The 20,805-nt window shown below is 32.5% G+C and overlaps 1 protein-coding gene and 1 long non-coding RNA gene across 5 annotated transcripts in view; one reads left to right on the plus strand and one right to left on the minus strand.

Annotated features, from left to right (window-relative positions):
• LOC105143367 (hypothetical protein) overlaps nt 1-20,136 on the plus strand; it is a 161,265-nt gene extending 141,129 nt beyond the window's left edge. For all 4 annotated transcript variants that reach the window (XM_011051668.2, XM_011051669.2, XM_087404593.1 and 1 more), the window contains 4 exons: nt 11,887-12,097; nt 14,768-15,075; nt 16,896-17,232; nt 17,488-20,136. In XM_011051668.2, the coding sequence (XP_011049970.1) occupies nt 11,887-12,097; nt 14,768-15,075; nt 16,896-17,232; nt 17,488-17,664 (1,033 nt within the window). In that variant the 3' untranslated portion in view covers nt 17,665-20,136. The remainder of the gene's footprint in view (nt 1-11,886; nt 12,098-14,767; nt 15,076-16,895; nt 17,233-17,487) is intronic.
• LOC147910376 (uncharacterized) lies at nt 4,366-11,545 on the minus strand. The gene is made up of 2 exons (XR_015544595.1): nt 8,944-11,545; nt 4,366-8,572 (listed from the first exon to the last, which is right to left on the minus strand). It is a non-coding gene; the product is annotated as an uncharacterized LOC147910376 (long non-coding RNA).
• Nucleotides 20,137-20,805: the final 669 nt, after the last annotated feature.

A 20,805-nucleotide genomic window follows, 5' to 3' on the forward strand; every position in this document is an offset into this window, starting at 1 on the left:
GAGACTCAAACACAGCCTAAATGGCAGCCGAAATGTATTACCGCATCCTAATGAAAATTGGCTATTGCGTAGATCGACGTGTGGTCACTTCCAATAGGATCACAGGATTTGTTAACAATGTTCTGTCTGGTATTGTTTAGCAAATTATTGTTCCTGTTAATATCCTGTTGATTTTATTTACCGACAGAACGCGAATTAATTATTCTTAATTATTTTTTTTTAATTAGTCCTCTCTCTCTCTCTCTCTCGCTCTCTCCAGAAAATAAATTAATTGTATGACTTTTGTCAATTTATTTTTAACAGTAAAAAAATAATAATTATGCTTTTAAATGGCTACAATATATCACTAAAAAAGTTAATATTTCATATAAATTTGTTTTCTGTTTTAATACAAATTTGATTACTTGAATAATTACATTAATTTGTATCTTGATAGCAGATAAATTCTTTTTCTCTTACGGAAAAGACTCCTATAAAAAAGACGATACAATAAAATTGTAAGCTAAATTTCATCATATAGAATAAAAGAACAATTTTATTTTCTCGATGTAAAAAAAAATGTGGTTTACGTCACCAATTTTGTGCTAGGTCTCATAAATTCATTTATACAGATTTTAACCTGTGGCATCGCGACTAGTTTAAAGAAATCGCGAACACGTAACACGATGTTTTTTTGTGCATTGCTTTTTCGGTGCATGTATTTGCCTACGTGTGTACGTGTATGTGTGTATTGAAACAATGGATAACGCGTGCCGTAGGCCATATCGGCGAAAAGCCAATCTCATTGGTTCCATTGTTTCAGTTCGTGTTCGCAGGTACGGATATATACGCTACTGTTCGATCGCCCGGTATTTGTAAAAGGGTTAACATTGGGTTAGGGCAGACCCTAACCCAATTGTTTGTCCGCTCATTTAATGGTTGGAAGGGTTCGGGGGAGGAAGGGGTTGCGAAACCCAGACGAGACGTGACCGTTCGCAAAGGTGACGCAGGTGAATAAGCAATGCATGTGGCAGGAACCGGATATGAGCCTGATCCTGGTCGCCACGCGCGATAAGTCAAGGTGTCGTGGTGATCGCCTTCTTTTGTGTCTGTCGTAGCGACGGTGCGTTTAGGGAGCGTTTGTACGGAATATATTTATATTAAAAATGGAGCTCAATCGAATTTTATGAAATTTAGATCGCCACGCTGCAAGAGTCATCTCTATCTACACACGGAAAAAATGATTTTGCTGAAATATCTAAAAAAAACTTAGCTATATATACAGACCTGAAAATAATTTTGTCGGACCATCAAAATAATTACGTAGGAATCTCAAGTGTGATAAGCAATGTTACAAAAAGTCTTGATATTCTAGCAATTATTTTGAGCGTTCTACGTAATTATTTTTGATGATTCCAACAGAAATTATTTTTAATTCTACATTTATCTAAATTTTTTTATGCTTTAGCAAAATCTCGTATATCTACTCTAAAAAATATATTTTATAATTATTTATAAATAAGTACATACATATATTTATAGATTATAACAAAAGTCATAATTTTATATTCTACGTAAATGCAATTAGAAGAGCAGAACGACGATGGAATAAATTCGATTGAAAATTGCGCTATAAAAATCGCTATAAAAATTCCTGTACCTAAGCAAAGTTCGCAAATTCCTTGACTTTCTCTCAATTTCCCCGGAGCTCTCTAGATGTTTTATAGCTTTTGCAATCTTTCAAGTTACAACCCCCGCATCCTCCTCCGTGATTTACGCGTTTGATGTGAGGAACGTCAATCGTTAATTTAGTACCTAAATTAAGATCGTCTCTTTATTCGTTAGAGCCCGCATAGTGCAAACGTACCTTTACGGTTTCGTGGACGGTGTCTATATAAACCAGACCAGACAGCACCGTAAGTGGACCGTACTTGTTTCCGGCGGACGGATCCGTTAAAGCTAAAATGCACTTCGGTGTGCTGCACGACGGTGACCACATTTCTACCCTTTACGAGGTTTATCCTTTATACCAGATTTCTATCCTTTAATCTTACGGGATGTGTTAGCCGAATGCTGAGGCTTTTATGGTGTCTTATACACGATGAAGAACGTGCGCGCACTCTTCATTTACGATCTCTTTGACAAATTATCAAGCGATTTAATTCTTGGCGGAATGAAAGACTATTTAAGTTTAATTTTTTATCTATTCTGTCTATAATATTAATCCAGTGATTCCCGATCATTTCGACTAATATTATTGTAATATTAATATATGTACTTATAATGTAATAGTATAAAAATCCAGAAAGAATATCTTTTTGCATGAATTTTTTTAATGAAATCATTTACTTTTTAGACTTTTGCTTTATTTATCATTTATTTTTATATCTCACTAGCAGTTTTGTTTTAATTAGCTTCTAATGATTGATTTTTAGGAAGGTGTGTCTCCTGGTTTCCTTGGCCAGTTACCTTACCGTATTTGCTCTTAACCGACTTACTGATAATATTGGTAAATTGACTCTCGTAACTCACTGATGTTTACTCTCGCTAATAAGCACGAGATATTAATAGTTCAATTACAATCGTAGAGTGACAGTCTCTTCGATATTGCAAATGTTGTTTGAAATTTCAAAATCATCATTGAGGTAATTTCATTTTGGACATTTCTTGTACATTTCTTCATTATCTCACTGAATTTATTACAAACAGCATGTTATTTTCTTAAAGTTTGGTTTATTAAATTACTTAATTTAGTATTAATTATTATTTAATTTATATTAATTATTATTGAAAAAGAAACAACTAAATTTTTATTTTAAAAGGTGTCTAACAATAAGAGATTAACGCATGAAGAAAACTTCTTGAAAGAAAAAGAATATATCACTGCCGGATTGTAGTAGTGTTGTACCTAATAATCACGTAAAAATTAATATTGTAATATCAACGGCACCAATAAAATGTACAGTTTTTCAGACGTGTTTCGTGCGAGTTTTATAAGAATCACCGGGAAACATATGATTGCATATTATTGCGGAATGATTCATAGGTGGCAGAGACAGTGACGTATGGTTGACTTTACATGAAGACAAATTTACATCCTGTCCTACGTACAGACATCATGCAACGTGTCTTGTAACACAGGCATATCTGTCCTATAAAATCTCGTAACGGTTGCAGGCGTATTCGGCAGATGCTATCATTTCCGGACGATAGGGTGGTCGGAATTACACCAATTTTGGGCAGACTCACGCGGCGACGCCATATATCGGGGCGACAGCTGCTTATTTTCATGATATACCTATGGAGAGGGGGCGCGAGTAGAAATTATATCTTGGTAGAAATTATATTTCACCCTTGAGAAATTGCGATTATGTTGCAGATGCATAAAGTTACAATTTTCGGCTTCACCAATGTGTTCTTCATGGGAGCTTACGCTCCCATTCCATTCCGCGTAATGTAATGGGAATCGAAGAGCGTACTTCATCGGCGTTATTGCGACTTAAATTTTTCTACGTTTCTAACGAGAGCAGAATGCATTCTGAAGGATCGTAACGAATGATATTACGCTCTAATCCCTTTCACAGTGGAGAAACGATTCCCTCTTACAGAGGGTTCCGTGAAAGCTATTTTACTGCTGAGATTGTAATGACTTTGGTTATTTACTTGCTCCCAGTTATTATAAGAGAAAACTAAATCAAAATCAATGTTATTATAACTAAAAAAAAACAAAATCGCACGATGAAATTGTGCAGAAACACTTCGATTTTTCGAAAAGGTGAAATTTTACAAATAAAGATTTTTTTAATTTACCTTTATTTTTATAAAGTTGGTGATACTTCTTGTTTTTTAATATATAATGTAATATATGTAATAATTGAATATATGTTAAAAGATAAATGGCAAGAATCTTTTATGACTACGACCAAGCATCTTAACATTATGTACAATATCGGCATGTCAATGCTGCCATCTTCGCCTCCACCACCACCTGTCATTCTAATAAATTTTACCGCCGTGTAACGTTGCTGGCCACGTTATCGGCAGATAGTCCTGGTTATGAATCGTAGCAATTCACGAAGGTCTCTTTGTCAAACTTCCTCGTTCACTGCGCAAATTCAATTTCCCTGATCGCAAGTATGAATTACAGGTCTGCTGCAGCGTATTACTGCGAGATCGCTAGCGTGCTGAATTATTACATAGATTTATTAAGAGTACATCAGCTGGCGCTCGAAATTTCCTGGTCCTATAAAACCGTCTTACACGCGAACTATCACGTTACTTTTCCTACGCATGAAGATCCATGCAACGAGGAAATGCTTTAAACTAAGTAAAACGAATGCTTCTTTCATTCTATTTGCTAATTTTGTACATATTCTCTCCTGCGTGTTTATTTTTTTTTTTTTTTTTTGGAAAAGTGTATCTTAAAGAATGAATATTTTCTAATCAAATTACGATAAAATATTGTATTATACAGGCACAAATAATAGATAAGCATAGTTTTAATCTTATATGTTTTGTTCATTTATTACTTGTGCAAAATTTCTCAAATGAAATTAACGAATTTAATGCTATTAATTTTTATTTGATACACAATATATTGCGGAGTAATATTTTTGTCTTTAATACGACTTTACCATAATTAACCATTCAATCTTTGAAAATAATAAGTTTGAATAAATTTCCATACAATTGGCCTATCATTTCCATACAATTGTGCAATATATCACGTTACTCTTATTATGCCTTCGAATCACAATAATTGACCTTCTTTAGCAATTTATAACAAAAAAAATCATCGATCCATGTTCTCTTAGAAACAATTCTTCCGAGTTGCTCAAGCGAGATATAAGTACTTGTAAAAGATAAAAGAATTAGAAACACACACTTTATATGATATATATTATATAATTTTACATATTCTTCTCTAAGCTCAATATTTATTCAATACGCGCGAATAAATTGTTGTGATATATATATATATATTATGTTAGAGACGATTTGTTGCAAGAACTTACGTTGCAAATATAGCAAGATTATTTTAAGTGATAATTTTAACGTGCACTCACGTCGACGCAGAATGAAAGACGTGGTACACGATATCCGATATCCACTAAAGTTTACAGTATCGCAAAAGGAAAATCTAGCTTGATGTCACGTATTCGATAACACGGGTTATGCCACTCTAATATTTACAAAATCTCGACAGTAGTTAATGATTATTGAGCATAGAAGTCTTCCTTCAAAGAACTAAGCTATCTCAACGAAGATTATCCAGAATAGGGAGATAAATCATCAGAGAGGTTTCCGCAAACCCGAGAAAGGTATTACTAGAGATGAGTCGGTATTACTTGAATGGAATATAACTTAATTAGCGTACTAATCCCCATTTAAGCTCATTAAACTTGGTCGGTAGTTTATTTTGCAAGTTTTCCGAAAGTTTTCTTTTTCACGATATAGGAAAGTCCTTCTGCGAATACAAAAATGTGGTGTAAAAGCCGTAATAAACACTCTGTTAATTTTATTGTTAATTTTAATAATATATATTATTATACGTTTCTTTTATTGTAAACATTTTTGGATATTTTTAGTTGCTAGTTTATCCATCGATCGGAACTTACTGAGTTGATATAGGTAGGATCGTCCGGAGGCATAACGTAACGTTATCGAAAACATCCGTTATAACTTTAACTGAGTAATAATCGAAGATAGCGGTCTTCTAACGCACACTTGCATCTGTTACTCGTATCTGCAAATATTCGAGTCAAAGTTAATTTAGCAATCCGCTATTTACGTTTGACATGTCACGTGTGTACAACATACACCTGTTCTACGATTTACAAAAAATTCACAGCACGAAATTGCGTAATTGTATGTATTTAAAATAAATTAATTAAAAATAAATTAAATTAGTTTATAAACATAATTGGAAACATAGGTTAAAAGTAAATTAAAATAAATTAAAAGAAAAGATTTTATGATGTGCGTCTTAAATTTTAATTTTTCATTAATTAATTAAAATCATTAATTAATTAACGAAGGCAATCACAGCACACAATATAATGGAATTAATTTTATTGAATATATTTTAACGAAATGTAATTTTTTATATTGTATATATAATGTTATGTGCTGTTTAGCGCGGATCGCAGTCATGTATAAAACGCAGCGTGGTACATTAATTTTCAAATGTAAATATTATTTAAAATTATATTAAATTACGAACGGTTCGTTGTGCAGATTATCTGAGAGAGATTTTTTAGATTTATTATTTCCCACTTTTTATATTCTGATTGCACACATATATCATTTACATATATTTATTTCTTGATGTATTTTTTTAATAATTTCATTTTCACTTCATTTGCGCTTCATTCATTTTGCATTCATCTCATAGGCGAATGATCTTTATTTGAAGATCAAATTTGCTTACACACGGCTCATATTGTCTAAAAATTATTCATCCATCCGATCAATTGCGAGAACGTCTGTTCGGCAATTCGATGACGACCTAAACGGCAATATGCGGTTTCACGGCACTCTCCGCGTTTGATGCCACCTGACTGTAATTCCTGTCGAGCATTATCCGCGCTCCCGGAGCGTCCGGTATTTCTGCGGTGTGTCTGCGTGTACATACGCATCGCTCCAGGACGCGTCGTGCGTGTGGATTCGCGCGCACAATGTCCACCTGGTCGCAACGTACAATCGATATGTGTGTGTATGCGCGTATATGCATACCTCTCTATGTACGTATACGCGGTATGTGAAATACCGCATACGGAATATTTACCAGGACCCACCTCAGATGTTTGGACCCCTCAGGGCGACGTATCGTGAGATCTGCCTCGTACAATGGCAAACTCGAATTAATCCCTTAGGAAAGAGCGAGGCTTGACTGGTCTCTCATATTCATCAGTGACAGAGATTGCGGTTAATACTTGCTTTTGGAAAAAGCGTTGAATTTATAGCATTTCTCTTATAAAGGAAAAACATGATTTGATTCTATCTTTTGTCGTTCATTATCCGGAGACATTACAATGTTTGAGACTGATGAGGCTTGCTTTTCTGGTAATTCTTTAATTATGAGTTTAATTAAGAGACCGAGATGAGAGATTTCTCATTACTGTAATAACAAGTATAATAATAAAATAGAAGAAATAAAATGTCACTAACAGGGAAAAAAATAATTAAGATATTTTTTAACAAGTTTTTCTAAAAAGCAAATTGCTATTTAGATTAAATTTTCTCACAATTTGTCTCTAATTATTCTAATGTCTATTACAATGAAGACTACAATGAGTTAATAGTTCTCTGTAAAGCTAATTATCATGGAATCGCTAATTATCACGTACGTTGAGAACTGAATAACCTAGAGACAGTCTAAAATCATTAAATAACAAAAAATGTAAAGTACAAAATAAAATATTCGCTTTTAAACATTATCATTTCTGTGCATTATATTATAAATTCTCAACCAATTGTAATAATCAACCATAATAAATAACAGCCGTCAATAAATAAATTTGACATCAATAAATTTTGCAACAACAATCCCAATATTTTTAAATCAGAAATAATAATCGGCAATCAATTCAAATATATATTTTAATAACGAGCGTCCGACTACGCGAGAATACGAGTAATAAATGATAATAAGTAATAATTTATAATAAATAATAATTAAATTTTACGTATTAATTTCTCGTAATATATCTCGGAGTATAACCGTATAACCGTGATAACATTCGTAGCTCGTGTCGATCGCAATATCTCGCAGCACCCTCGGTCATCCTTTAGGTTGCCTCATGCGGATATTGCGTTTTGCTATTTTATTATTTCAGTGTATTTTTACTCGTGACGGAAACGCATTTATATCGCAGCGGTGTATTTCACTCTCGAGGTTACCTGGCGGAAACGCGTGCCTTTCCTATCGTACGCACTGCGGGAGTTTTCGATCCCTGGCTCTCTCATCACGCAGGTTACCCTGCGATCGATGCCCTCCGAGAGGGAAAACGTCAAATTCACGACGCGGCATGACTCAGCTGGACGATTCATGCATAATTTATCCGGACTTAATTAGTCAGAGGTCAGAGAGAGAGAGAGAGAGAGAGAGAGAGAGAAAGCGAACCGGAAAAATGCTTTCCAAATATGTTCGTAACTTTTCAAACATTATAACTTCTGTGCGTTATAAATTCTCAACTAACCGTATAATAGTCAACCATAAATAACAATCGTAAATAAATTTTGCAACAACAATCCCAATATTTTTTAATTAGAAGTAATAATCGATAATTAAATCCATCGATGTTAAGTAAATCTCATATAAATTTATATAAATGATTTAGCCTCTCTCTCCGCTCGTTATGTAGATTATGTGCGTTAATAGTTCCCCTGTCTTCCTCGATTTCTCTCTGTTCGATTAGAATGAATGCGTAACGACCGGGAATGACTTTAACAAGGAAACTTTCGCAACTGTCTCTCTTGAAGTTCATGGAGCTCCAAGTGTATATCGTGAAGTAGCTTGCGACGAGAGACGTGCACTTTCTTCTTCGCTTACTATATAGTACAGTCTTAGAGGTTGAAACTAAGGGCGAAACTATAAATGAACGTTTGAGACAGAAGTTTCACATTGAAAGCGCTTTGTAATATTATACATTTAGATTTTTCAAGTAAATTGTAAATTGTAAGAAAAATCTTAATTTTCCTCCGGAACTATTCGTGAAATTTACATCTGTACTCATGAAAGAATAAAATTTCAAATTAACTTTATGAAAAGCTGTTTCAGTTGCAAGAATCTCCATTAAAATTCACATTTTTTTTTCTTACTGAAATTATATTAAATTAGATTAAAAAGTCGTAAAAGAAACAATTGAAAGGAATAGTTGTAAAAGTTTCGTTATAAAATTATGCATTTTGATTTTACTTCCGAAAGTTGTATGTATTGTAACAAGAGTTTCCAATTCTTACAATAAGGAATCATTTCCGTTTATGTATTCTCTCTCAGTAGTCAATGCAGAATTTTTCGCCAGGCGCTTTCCAAAGGTTCTCGAACGAACACGCGTCCCAAAAGGAATCCGTTAATCATCGATGGGAAGATAATCTGTAGACACTCTGTCGATATTGCTATGCGTGTTTCAGAACTGGAAGATTTGTATAGTTAAATTGAAGTTGAAATTTGCGAATTTATTTCAATGCAAGGAATAAATAGACACAATTCTCATTTAGACTGTTATTACTATAATTTAAGATGTAAAAGATTAATTGAAAGTGTACAAAATTAAATTAGACAAATTATTATAAAATTAGAAAAATTAGAAAAATTATTATAAAATGGTAACAATATAAATAGCGTCAATTTTTATGTAGAAATTAGAGTTTTATGTTTATTTTTTATCTGTTTGTTTATATTTTACGTTATCACAACATTTTTTATCGATTTTGGATTCAATCTTTAATTATTTTGAAGAAAACTAAATCAGAGAAAATAATAGATTATTTCCTTAGAAATTCACAGAACCATAATAACTATAAGACACTTGAAATGTTTCCATCCTCAATAACACAGAAAATTCCTACATTTTTAATAAGTTTTATGTTAAATTCATTTTTAGGAAAAGATTGAACGGAAAACTGTATCAATTTATTCCTTTCCTTAAAAAAATAAATTTTTCAAATTTTGTCTACAATTCAATTATACAAATCTTGTATTCTTCCTTAAAGCCGAGTTACTTTTAATCGAGAACAAGCTTACGTTCTCGGCGAACGTAATACTAGCCGTGTGCATTCGGTCGATCTTGAATACAGAATTGCGATAGGTATATACAGCGTTTGATGTACGTTGCGATGTAAATTTCTAGATAGAGATCGATATTGCGCAGGGCTCGTATGGTACCAACTGTTTTTATAGCGTTCTCTCGTGAGAGCCAAAGGCAAAGCTAAAGTTTCCATGCAAGTGCAACTTCGATTTTTAGAGACGTTCTATTCTACGGACGTATATCAGCCTCGCGTAATAGCTGTAACGTATATGTAATAAGACCAGACGTCTCGCTTTTGAGATGATTATTTTGCTGTTCCGTCAAATATAAAAAAATATATATATATATATATAATTGTATTATTTCTTAAAAATAAATTGCTATTATTGTATTTGTCTTTACATCCATACATTCTTTCAACAGAAAATTGTCTCGCTTTGGATTCGAAAATATCTAATTTCTTTACTGACTGTAAAAATAAATAAAGAATAAATTTGACAGTATGTAAAGATTACAGAGTAATCTAAGGAAAATTAAAAATATATATAAAAAAATGATGAATGTATGAAATTATTAAGTTTATCGAAAATTCCTTGTAAATTCGACAGAGCAACAAAGACGTCGACTTGCGACAAAGGCATCGTTTTTACATTATATTTTATTGTATGTTTACGAAGAAATAATAACACTGAGCATATGTATATCATTTATCGCGTATCGCTTTCGTACTAGTTTGATCGTCAAGCTTTATTAAACTGGAGCTGTATCATTTCCATGATCACTGATTTATTTGCCGATCGCGTTTCTCGATATTAGGATCAGTTACCGCGTGCATGCTTATCGTGCGCCAGGGATTCGCGTCGAGTTTCATATAGTTGTATAGTCGGATGATTCATCACTATACCGATGAGAAAATGAAGGATAACGGCATGCAAATGCGAAAGATATCCAAGCAAATCTTAAATCACGTGGGTTCGTTTTTTTTAACGCGAAAGTTGCTTTTTCTTTTCGGAGAAAACGAGCTTTCCGAGCTTTTCTTTTTGCGATATCTTGTCGAAATATAAGTAATTGTTCAGAAACATACCGATTTCCGACCTGTCAATCATTCGCAAAAATTTCCAATATTATTATACACTTATCCGAACGCGAGCTGTTCCTGCTTTGATTACATTTCAATTAGATTCTAATTAATTTAGATTTAATTTTAATGGTACAGTGTCTTTAGAATTAACGCATCTAAAAGTAACATTCTTAATAATAGTGTTTTTAAATTATTGTATAATTTAATTTTTATAACGCTAAAGTGGGATTAGAAAAATAAAGAATATGGTAGAAATTGTAAGTTAAAAATAAAAGTTAATAGATGTACTAAAAAGAATAAATGATTCAAGTACTAGATGGGGTGAAAAGTAACCTCCTTGACCGCCAGAATGCGCCACTACTGCAAAAAAGTTTATGGTGCCTTGTAGTCCGTTCATATTTAGGCAGACATGCCAAGTGGCAGTGCGATACTGCCCTTAGTTTTGTTTTGAGAGCTGATTGTTGTTGACGTGTTTGCGAAAACGATTTTCGTTCTCTCATAAAACATTATTTTTTGAGAGGCAAAACGGCGAAGGAAACAAAAGAAAAGTTGGATAAATATTATGTGGCTAATACTCCGTCAGATTACACCGTTAAATATTGGTTTCGAGAGTTTCGTGGTGGCCGCAACTCCACTACCGATGAAGTCCGCAGCGGCAGGCCCTCCGATGCGGTTACCGAGGAAAATGTCAAAAAAATACATGAAATGGTGTTGGCTGACCGGAAAGTGAAGGTGCGCGAGCTAGCAGATGCTACAAAGATTAGTACTGAGCGAACACGCCATATTTTGGGCGAGATTCTGCATAAGAAAAAAATTTTTTTCATTCCCAAGGAGGTTACTTTTCACCCCACCTAGTATAAAGACAATAATTTTAATAGGTGGACAATAAGGCGAATTATTTTAATGTAATCGTATTTCTCTACAATACCTCTATTGTCATTTGTATTAAAAGGGATCACTTGAGCAGTAATTTACTTGGATAGAGGGCGTTTTAATACCCTAAAATAACTTGTTAAGAAGATCGTTAGATAAGTAGAATGACAAATCGCTCATCGCATCACTTTCTGTTTGCAGCTTCGACGAGACGTCGATGGACAGCTGCATATTGGCTACTATCGACGAGGGCCGCCGAGTCAGTGACTTATCGAGCGAGTCGATGAAGGACAGTAACGAGGTGGAAGTGACGTCATTGGAGGAAGCCAAGTCGGTCATAGCGGCACTCAGAGCGAGACAGCGGGCACAAGCCCACCAAATGCTCGCTTGGCGAAGGACCCTTAAATTGCAGGTAAGTTTCAATTACCAGGAAGGATTTCTACATGCAAAGGTAATCCCACTTGCAGTCTTCGACGAGGAAATCAGTCGGGAGGAACGCAAGACGATCGATCAAAGCTATTACCTCTGAAAATCATAAAACACGCTCAGCCCACGGACTAATGTTACAGACAGTGAAATATTAGATGGATCCATTTAGACGCGAAGAAGTACATATTTTTGTCGCTTTACGAAGCGAACGAATGAATATTTAAGACGAACGTTGCTTACACAGACATACTTTGGAAAATATCTATTAAATCAAAATTAAGGCTCAAATTGATTGAAAAAAAAAAACAAGTTTCATCAGATAATTTGTTAATCAAAAGTTTAATTGAAGTTTAACTTTTGCTAGAAATATCCTTTGTTTTTAAGCATTTTCGTAGAGATTTTGATGAAAAATCTGAATTATAATTTTTCATGAAATAAAAAATTTTGATCTTGAACATTCTATCTAATTCATGTCGAATTTGAGCTCCAAAGCTAAAATACAAAGCTATTGACGCAAAAAAATCAATATGGATAAGATTTCGGAACTAAAGTGTTGATATACGTTTGAACGATGCTTATCAACACTTTACAGTCCATGAAATCTTACTCACATTGAATTTTTTGCATCGATTTTGTTCTGCGTTTTGGCACTGGAATTCAAATTGGACAGGTCTGCATCTTAGACCTATAATGATGCCAATGGGAAAGATAAATTTCAGCAGGTAAGCGAAACGATATGCTGCCGTCACGAGTCATTGCTGTAAAGAGAGATTTCCGAGCATTTCTGGGATAAGCCTGGAGCGTCTCGTGACATCCTACGATTTCGCGTCTGACTTTGCGTGACTAGAGGTAATTCTCGGTTTGCGAGGGTAGACCCCGCGAGAAAAAAAAAGACTCCCACTAAATTTGCTGGCAATCTGCGAAGGAATAATTGCTACAAAATGATCTTCTTTCTCTCTTAGCCGGCGCCAGGAAAAATACCAGCGGGACGGCCGATTATCAAATAACAACTTTTCCATATATTTTTACCGAATTCAAATGGAGAAATGTTAATACTTGATGAGTTCATTTTGGTAATAAAAGACAATTTTTCGTGATATGCCTATGCATATTGCGCAGATATGTTATGGAATTCGGGTTTAAAAGAAAGCTTTCGAATAGAACTTTCCTTTTTTGATAATCATTTATTTAATTTTTGTACGTTTTCTATTTCTTTTTGTAAAAATATATTTTTCTTTAATGTGATAATCAGTAAAAATGTGTAGAGAAATGTGTATTCTAAAGCAGAAAAAAGAAAAAGACAAGTATGAGCCTCTCTGATGACTAAGATTTTTCATATTTAATGTACATATTGTCAACTTGATATATTTATTGCCACATGTAAAACAATATTCTTATTTCCTTTCTCTTCATAATTACGAAAAATTTAAATTTTTAAGACCGTAACACAGATTTTTGCATAATATGTGAAAATGAAGGATTCTGATTGATCTTCTCTCAAATTCTCTTATGCGTTATGCAAAAGTCATCTGTGTTGCGGCCTTTATTTTTTAATGAAAATATGAATAATGATACTCTACGTGAATTTAATAATATTTTCCATTATAAAATAAAAAGTTGTTCTATATAAATAAAACAATAATTTAAATTTTATTTGTCTTTAATTTAAACTACATTAATACGGACGATTATTACTTTAAAATTGAAACCACAGAAATGGATTAATTTACATTTTGACACACATAGAAATAAAAAATAACAAAATATTATTTAATTCCAGAGATTGGATTACCATTGTTCTTCTTTGATACCTAACAATTAAAAAAATGTCTTCTTACTTCCCTTTCCTGAATGCAGAATCTGCCTATTAATTGGTCGTTCACATGATGCCAAATGTCCATTGACCAAATGTCAATTATTTTCCGTCAATTATTTTCCGCGTCCGTCTCCAAAGTGCGTGACACGCACCGGCAATAGCACCTGGTCGTCTTACGGTACTGTTTATATTGCACACAATAGCGAGAGTAATGGACTCATCCTCCACGCGTGCGGGAGGACGAAAGGAAGGAGATGCGAGCAATGCAAAGCGATCGGCCGGATATGTACGACGTGTAGGTATACCGTACATCGTTGTGCAAACATGCAGCTTCACGCACGTATCGACGCGTACAGAGAAAATGCGTGCAGCGGAATGGCATGTATCTGCCGTTCACGCATACTGATAACGTGCTTCGCGTAAAGCAAGTGGACTCGAGAGATGTTTGCACAAATACGCATGAACCGGTGCGCGGTATTTGATAAAAAAAAAAAGGAAAAAAGAATACGATTCAACACTATATCGTCCTAATGAGCGATATCCATTCGAGCAGTATTTACCGGTAAACGAGATGAGAAAACCGGGGAAATCAATTAACAGCGCTAAACAAATATTAAATAATAATAATGGCAATGAGAGATCGTTTGCTAATTAATTACTTAATATTGAAAGTAAATGGCGAAACGCCGGTTGTAGTTTCGCAGCCACGAATTCGCGCCGTTATTAATTACCATACATGAATTATCGAGTGAAGAGCCCGCAGTTTATTGTACCCGCGAATTAATGGGAAATTAACGCTACCGACTCGTTCAATTTTGTAATCGTGACGTTTTGCAGGAGGACCTGGTGGCTCGATTGACGCGGGAAAAAGCTGAGCAGCTGCGGACGTTGTCGTCGCAACTTCTGCTGTTTGAGTCAAGGCTCTGCAGGAAGCAGAAGGAAATCGAAGCCAGTCTGAGTCAGCGAGAATCCATTATTTTACGACAACAAAGGGTGATCCGGCAATTGCAGAACAGATTGGCGGAGAGGAACACGAGCACTCGGGACTCGCCACCTTGCGATGCCCTGGACAGATTAGACAGTCTCGGGGATAGCGACAGCGCCGTGGTGCTCGAGGAAACCGCGGACGATCCTGCCCCACCAAGGTGAATATTTTTTAAATAGGTTTACATACACATCAGCTATCGTCTATGAAATTAAGATAGCTTTTACTGCGTCTATGCAATAATAGAATATAAGGACATGAAAAGAATATAAGAATAAAAAGTGTACTGGAAAAAAATTATGTTGTATCAACAGCATTATTTTAATTGAAAATAATCTTCATCGCGAACGTGGCATGGATCATGCCAGAGGTCCCAATAGAACCATTAGGTTCGATCCCCATAGGAACCAAAATATTTTCATATCTCCTCTCGGACAAGGCAACCTCTCGAGAGTATCCTTACCCACAGAAACACCTCTTGAAAAATCTGCCATTTGGAATCGGCATTAAAACCGTAGGTCTCATATGTAGCGATTGAATAATCAACGTGCGCACCACAAGCATATGAGAGAGTTGTAACACAAGTTAGAGGTCCTAACGTAAGAAGAAGAAGGAGAAAAAAAAGAAAATAATCTTATTGATTTATAATAACAGTGTTAATGAAATACAAAGATACGAAGGACACATAAGAGCCAAATGAACAATTAAGAGTGTAGAAAGACAAATTATAAAATATATTCAGTTGTATAAATTCAAAAATTATAGAAAAATATATTACAAAAAATATGTATTAAAGGAAATTGTGTTAAAAAATATATAATGTATGTATTTACAGCAAATAGCAACATCCTCTAAACGAAATGCTCACCCAATAGCAAATTTCATTCTGCATGATAATAACTCGTCAAAACATATGGGTGAGTGTTTCCCTTAGCGGTTGTTATTGCTTGCTTTAAATACAACTATATATTTTTTAACACAATTTTCTTTCTCTAGAATACCGAGAGATTACAAACATTTAATCTACAAACCGTTTGCAAGCAATTTTCTCCGATTCTTTGCGAGACATCCATCGGTTCGCTGCTATTTATGTTAATACAGTATTTTCTTTCTATATCACTATAGTTGTACTCAAGTAATATCGTGACTACGTTTTTGTATTAATTATCTGCAGATGACTTAATGGAGAAACTGAAACATGTAATATGTTTTTCTGTAATTTTTGAATTTATACAATTGAATATATTTTATATTTTGTTTTTCTAGGCTCTTAATTGTTCATTTGACTCTTATGTGCCCTTCATATCTTTGTATTATTTTAAAAAATTAAGAATCCTGTATTTTTTGTTATTTGAATACTAATGAAACAAAATTTTATTAAAACAAGAGCATAACATATTTGTCTCATTAACAATGTCATTGAATTAACAAAATTATTTTCAATTATAATAAAATAATGCTGTTAATACATTATTTTTTTCAATATGCAAAAGCAAAAATAGAAACAAGATTTAAACATGTTGAAAGCATTCTTATTTCATAAGTTGAATTTTTTTGGAAAAATATCGTTTTCAATGTGATTGCGACCAGCACAGACTGCGTTGGATTGACATTAAGAATAATGATAAATAGTTTAAAAAATATTTATTTATGTCGGTGTATAATAATTATATTGAAATACGTTCAAAATTTCTATGATAAAGTTACTTAAAGTATGTAATGTATCTTAAGCTCACTTTAATTTATAATTTATGATAAAATGCGAAACTATAACTATTTGTTATCTTATACGTAAAAACTTATTTTTAACGAAAATTACTTGAAAAATCGCAGTTTATATCTAATATACAAATCAAAATATTAACAGATATGTACACATGAGAAAATACATGAAACTCTATAAATAGAATTCTCTCACAAATTCTTTCACAAATTATAGATCATCTGTAATTTTATATATATTCTAATTGTAATCCACAGATTTCGTTCTAACATTACTGATGTAACTGTGATCCGTTCCGTGTCCGATGCGGTGGAACCGTCGAACAAATATTCATCGATGCGACGTTGCAACGGTTTTCTCAGAAGACCGGAGATTCTGGAAACCGTGTATTCTGTGGAGGAAGACGGTGACAGCGAAAATAATCAGGATCCGTCGGAATCGACAGAGAATTCGGAATACGAAGACAGGAGAATGAAAAACTTAGGCAACGGAAAGGGCAGGCTTCAGGATCTCTACGGCAGTTTCGAAAGGTTGGCTCAAGACACAGATTCTCCACCCAGCGAAAGACCTAGAGACGAAAGCCAACAAGCGCAGGTAACAGAAACTATTTGAAATATTATCGGCATATAAGAGAATTCGATTTATTAGAAAAAATATTTGTGAAATATTCGGATTGAAATATCCTAATGAAAAAAAAATGATACAAGATTTACATAAACTTAAAACGTAATGCAAATTACATTCTAATTTAAGATATATTCTTCATTTAGATTTTCCTCATGTTTAACTTTAAAACTCCACGCTACGTATAAATTGATCTTTCCATAAGAAATCTATTTATTTTTTCAGGTGACATACAATAGGGTAATGAGCAATCATAGATCCGTGACGAAGCCAAAAGACGTGAAATACAAGAGGATAAATAAGGCAAAATCGAAAAGTCTTGAAGAACTTAGAGGACGTCTTAGAAATTGGGTCGAGAAAGGAAATAAAATAGCTATATCGTTGGATCAGTCATATGCTTGAGCTTGCTACCCTTATATATGAAAGTATATAAATTATTATTTTATGAACGAAAACGTGTATTGCCCAAAATTATAATTCTATTTGTAAGATTAAGGAATGGACTTTTATCTTTAGTAAAGTCGCTACTGTTATTTAATTGAAATATCATCGCTCCATGTGATATTTACTGTAATATTTTGTCATGTTAATTATGCACCTAGATCAAAGATAAATGATTCGAAACTTGTGATATGATTTTATTATATACAAAAGCGCGTAGTTAAGAAGAATTTATTATCTGGTGAAGAAATAAGTAACTCTTAAGTATTATAATAAAAATTTATAACAAATATTGTACATAGTTTTCATGTTTTTCATGTTTTCTGTTTTTATTTATGTTATAACAAATTCTTCAAATATTATTAACATTTAAATATTTATCAATAGCATTCTTATATCATTTGTTCGAAATTAAAGATAGCATTAAAAAATCTGAAAAGCAACATCAAATATATTAAATATATTGAAAAGTAATGTATAATCTACTAAGATTCAAAACGAATTTGAGATTCATTTATATTATGATACTTAAGAGTTAACATAAACTCGAAACATGCTGTGAATTGCGCATGAATATTTTTGACTCTTCTTTCGTTAATAATAAATATTAACTTGTGTGACTATATTCTGAATGTGTACGAAAAAAACTTTAAGCGGCCTAAATATTGATGAACTACAAATATAATAATAGTGTACATCTTTGAGCATCAAGAAAGTTCACTATTAACATGAAAATGTTAAATATTACGCACGTTTTTCTGCACATACCCAATTACATCAAAATAAGATATCTTTTTACTATTAAATGCAACTTATTATAATTATCCTCAGTTCAGAAAGATATATTATATCATTTTACTGTAGAAAATTTAGAATTAAATTCTTCCTGTAACTTGAAAAAACTTAGAAATTATACCGAGATTTCTGTATTAAACAGAGGCATATATTGAGAAATTTTAAAAAGACGAATTTTTTAAAAGATTTTTTTTTAATTAAAAAGTTTCTTTTTTAAAAGTCACATAATATATATAATTAAGAAAAAATATAAACTAAATGCTCTTGATAATCCACTCAAATATATTATTATTTGTGTGCCTATCTTTCTATAAACAAATATTGAGGACATTGTATTCTTAATACATATATATAAAAATCGTTATCTTGATGTTTACTTAAAATCTTAAGAATCTTAAAAATGATAATTACATCATGTGAAGCAAAATATATTAGGTATTTTTGATTAAATCTTTTTACATAAAAATTGAAAATTTCTATTTAATGCATCCCATTGATCCAAAGAATCTGTTTATAGTTAAATTTATAGTTAAAATCCAATTGCTTAATTGTTAAAAACTCCTATAATTATATTGTTCTACTTTAAACATTTTCGCTAAACTAAACAACAAAATATTTTTAAAAAATCGAAAATTGAAATGAATAAAATTTGCTGTGCTCCTACACATTAAATTAAAATTTTATAAAATTTAGATATATTTCATTGTATATATAAAATTCTAAAGCTATATGTACTTTTATATTGAATATAAATTCTGATGATCTGCGATTATATATACCGTATATGGCAGCGTTTTATAAAGAAAACATGTCTTCGTAATCGCACTGTTTATAATGATATTTTTACATGCACACGCATTTTACCGTTCTTCTCGAAATAAAAAAGTACGCTCGAAAATTATTGTTTTGGACAAATTGCTTGTGATGTAAGTGCAATTTTTTTCCATTTTGAATGCATCTATTCATTTTTCATTATCGTGTTTTCGAGCAGACGGGTATAAGAAAGCTACTGACAATCTGTATTTTTGCAAGCTTAAAGAAAAAGAAGAAACAAGTGAATGCCTCTGGCAGTACCTTTGTAAATAATTAGAAACATGGACGTAACGTTCATACTAGATATAGATTCTGCGATAGTTATATATATTATGTAGATAGCCTTATTATATATATTGAAATAATAAATTGTAATATTATTGTATTTTGAGTTTAATGTTCCTGTGGACTGAGCAACAGTCACCGAGAGATCTCGTGCATAGTATATTTGCACGCGCTTACAAATGCATATGCATATAAAAAATATGGAGATATATATATATATAAAGTATATATATGTCGAAATAGTATAATATGATGAGTCTACTTAGATGATGTAAAAAAATAAAATTTTTGAGGTGCATAAGCAAATCATGTGAAATTAAGAGTCACATTGGCTTATCATAATCCGAGTATACACGTGCAATGGCGCTTCAGTACAGAAAAAATTGTATAATGATTGAATTGAATAATTATTTTAATTTATATAAACTCGTATAACGTGTATGCTGTCGCTTTACTAGGAAATGAGTAGACTGCTATTGATATTCTGTCACGTAATTATTTTAATTATTATTAGATCCCAAATAAATTATGTCAATGGAAGATAGTATATTTATTATACATTCCTATCTTTTCCAATTATTTCCCGTTATATTAAATGTTACAAATCGCATAATATATTATATATATATATATATATATAATACAAACCTCTCGCTTCTTACGAGAAGAATATTTGAAACCAGCAATGAGACGCTATTAAAGATTTTATATGTGACTTCATATGATTTATTTAGTAGTATTCAATTCACTTGATAGTGACTGCAATTTTATCGAAGAAAAGGGGCTATAGATATTTAAAAGCATATTTTTATACACATGTGTATATTCTTTGGGATATGTAAAAATAAACACAGATACACATGTGTGAATGTGCATTGTTTATGAGAAGAAATACAATATTATCGTAACAGTGCGGCAATTTAGAAATATTATTTTAAGAATGATCTCTTTGTTTTATACATACCTGATAAGATAATTTTACATTTGACATCATTTGCATTTCCGCTATATTTAAGCAAGAAAATAATAGTGTGAGGTATGAGAACAATTTCGGTTGATTTTCAAAATGGTTTGATACCTATATTATATATAATATATCTACTATGTATCTACTATGTATAATATATCTACTATGTACATTATACTGCACTGTTCTATATACATTATATATACACATATACACATATACATATATATAAAATGTGTGTG

Source organism: Acromyrmex echinatior, chromosome 3, assembly GCF_024713525.1.
Source record: "Acromyrmex echinatior isolate Ae372 chromosome 3, ASM2471352v2, whole genome shotgun sequence".
Lineage (NCBI taxonomy): Eukaryota > Metazoa > Arthropoda > Insecta > Hymenoptera > Formicidae > Acromyrmex > Acromyrmex echinatior.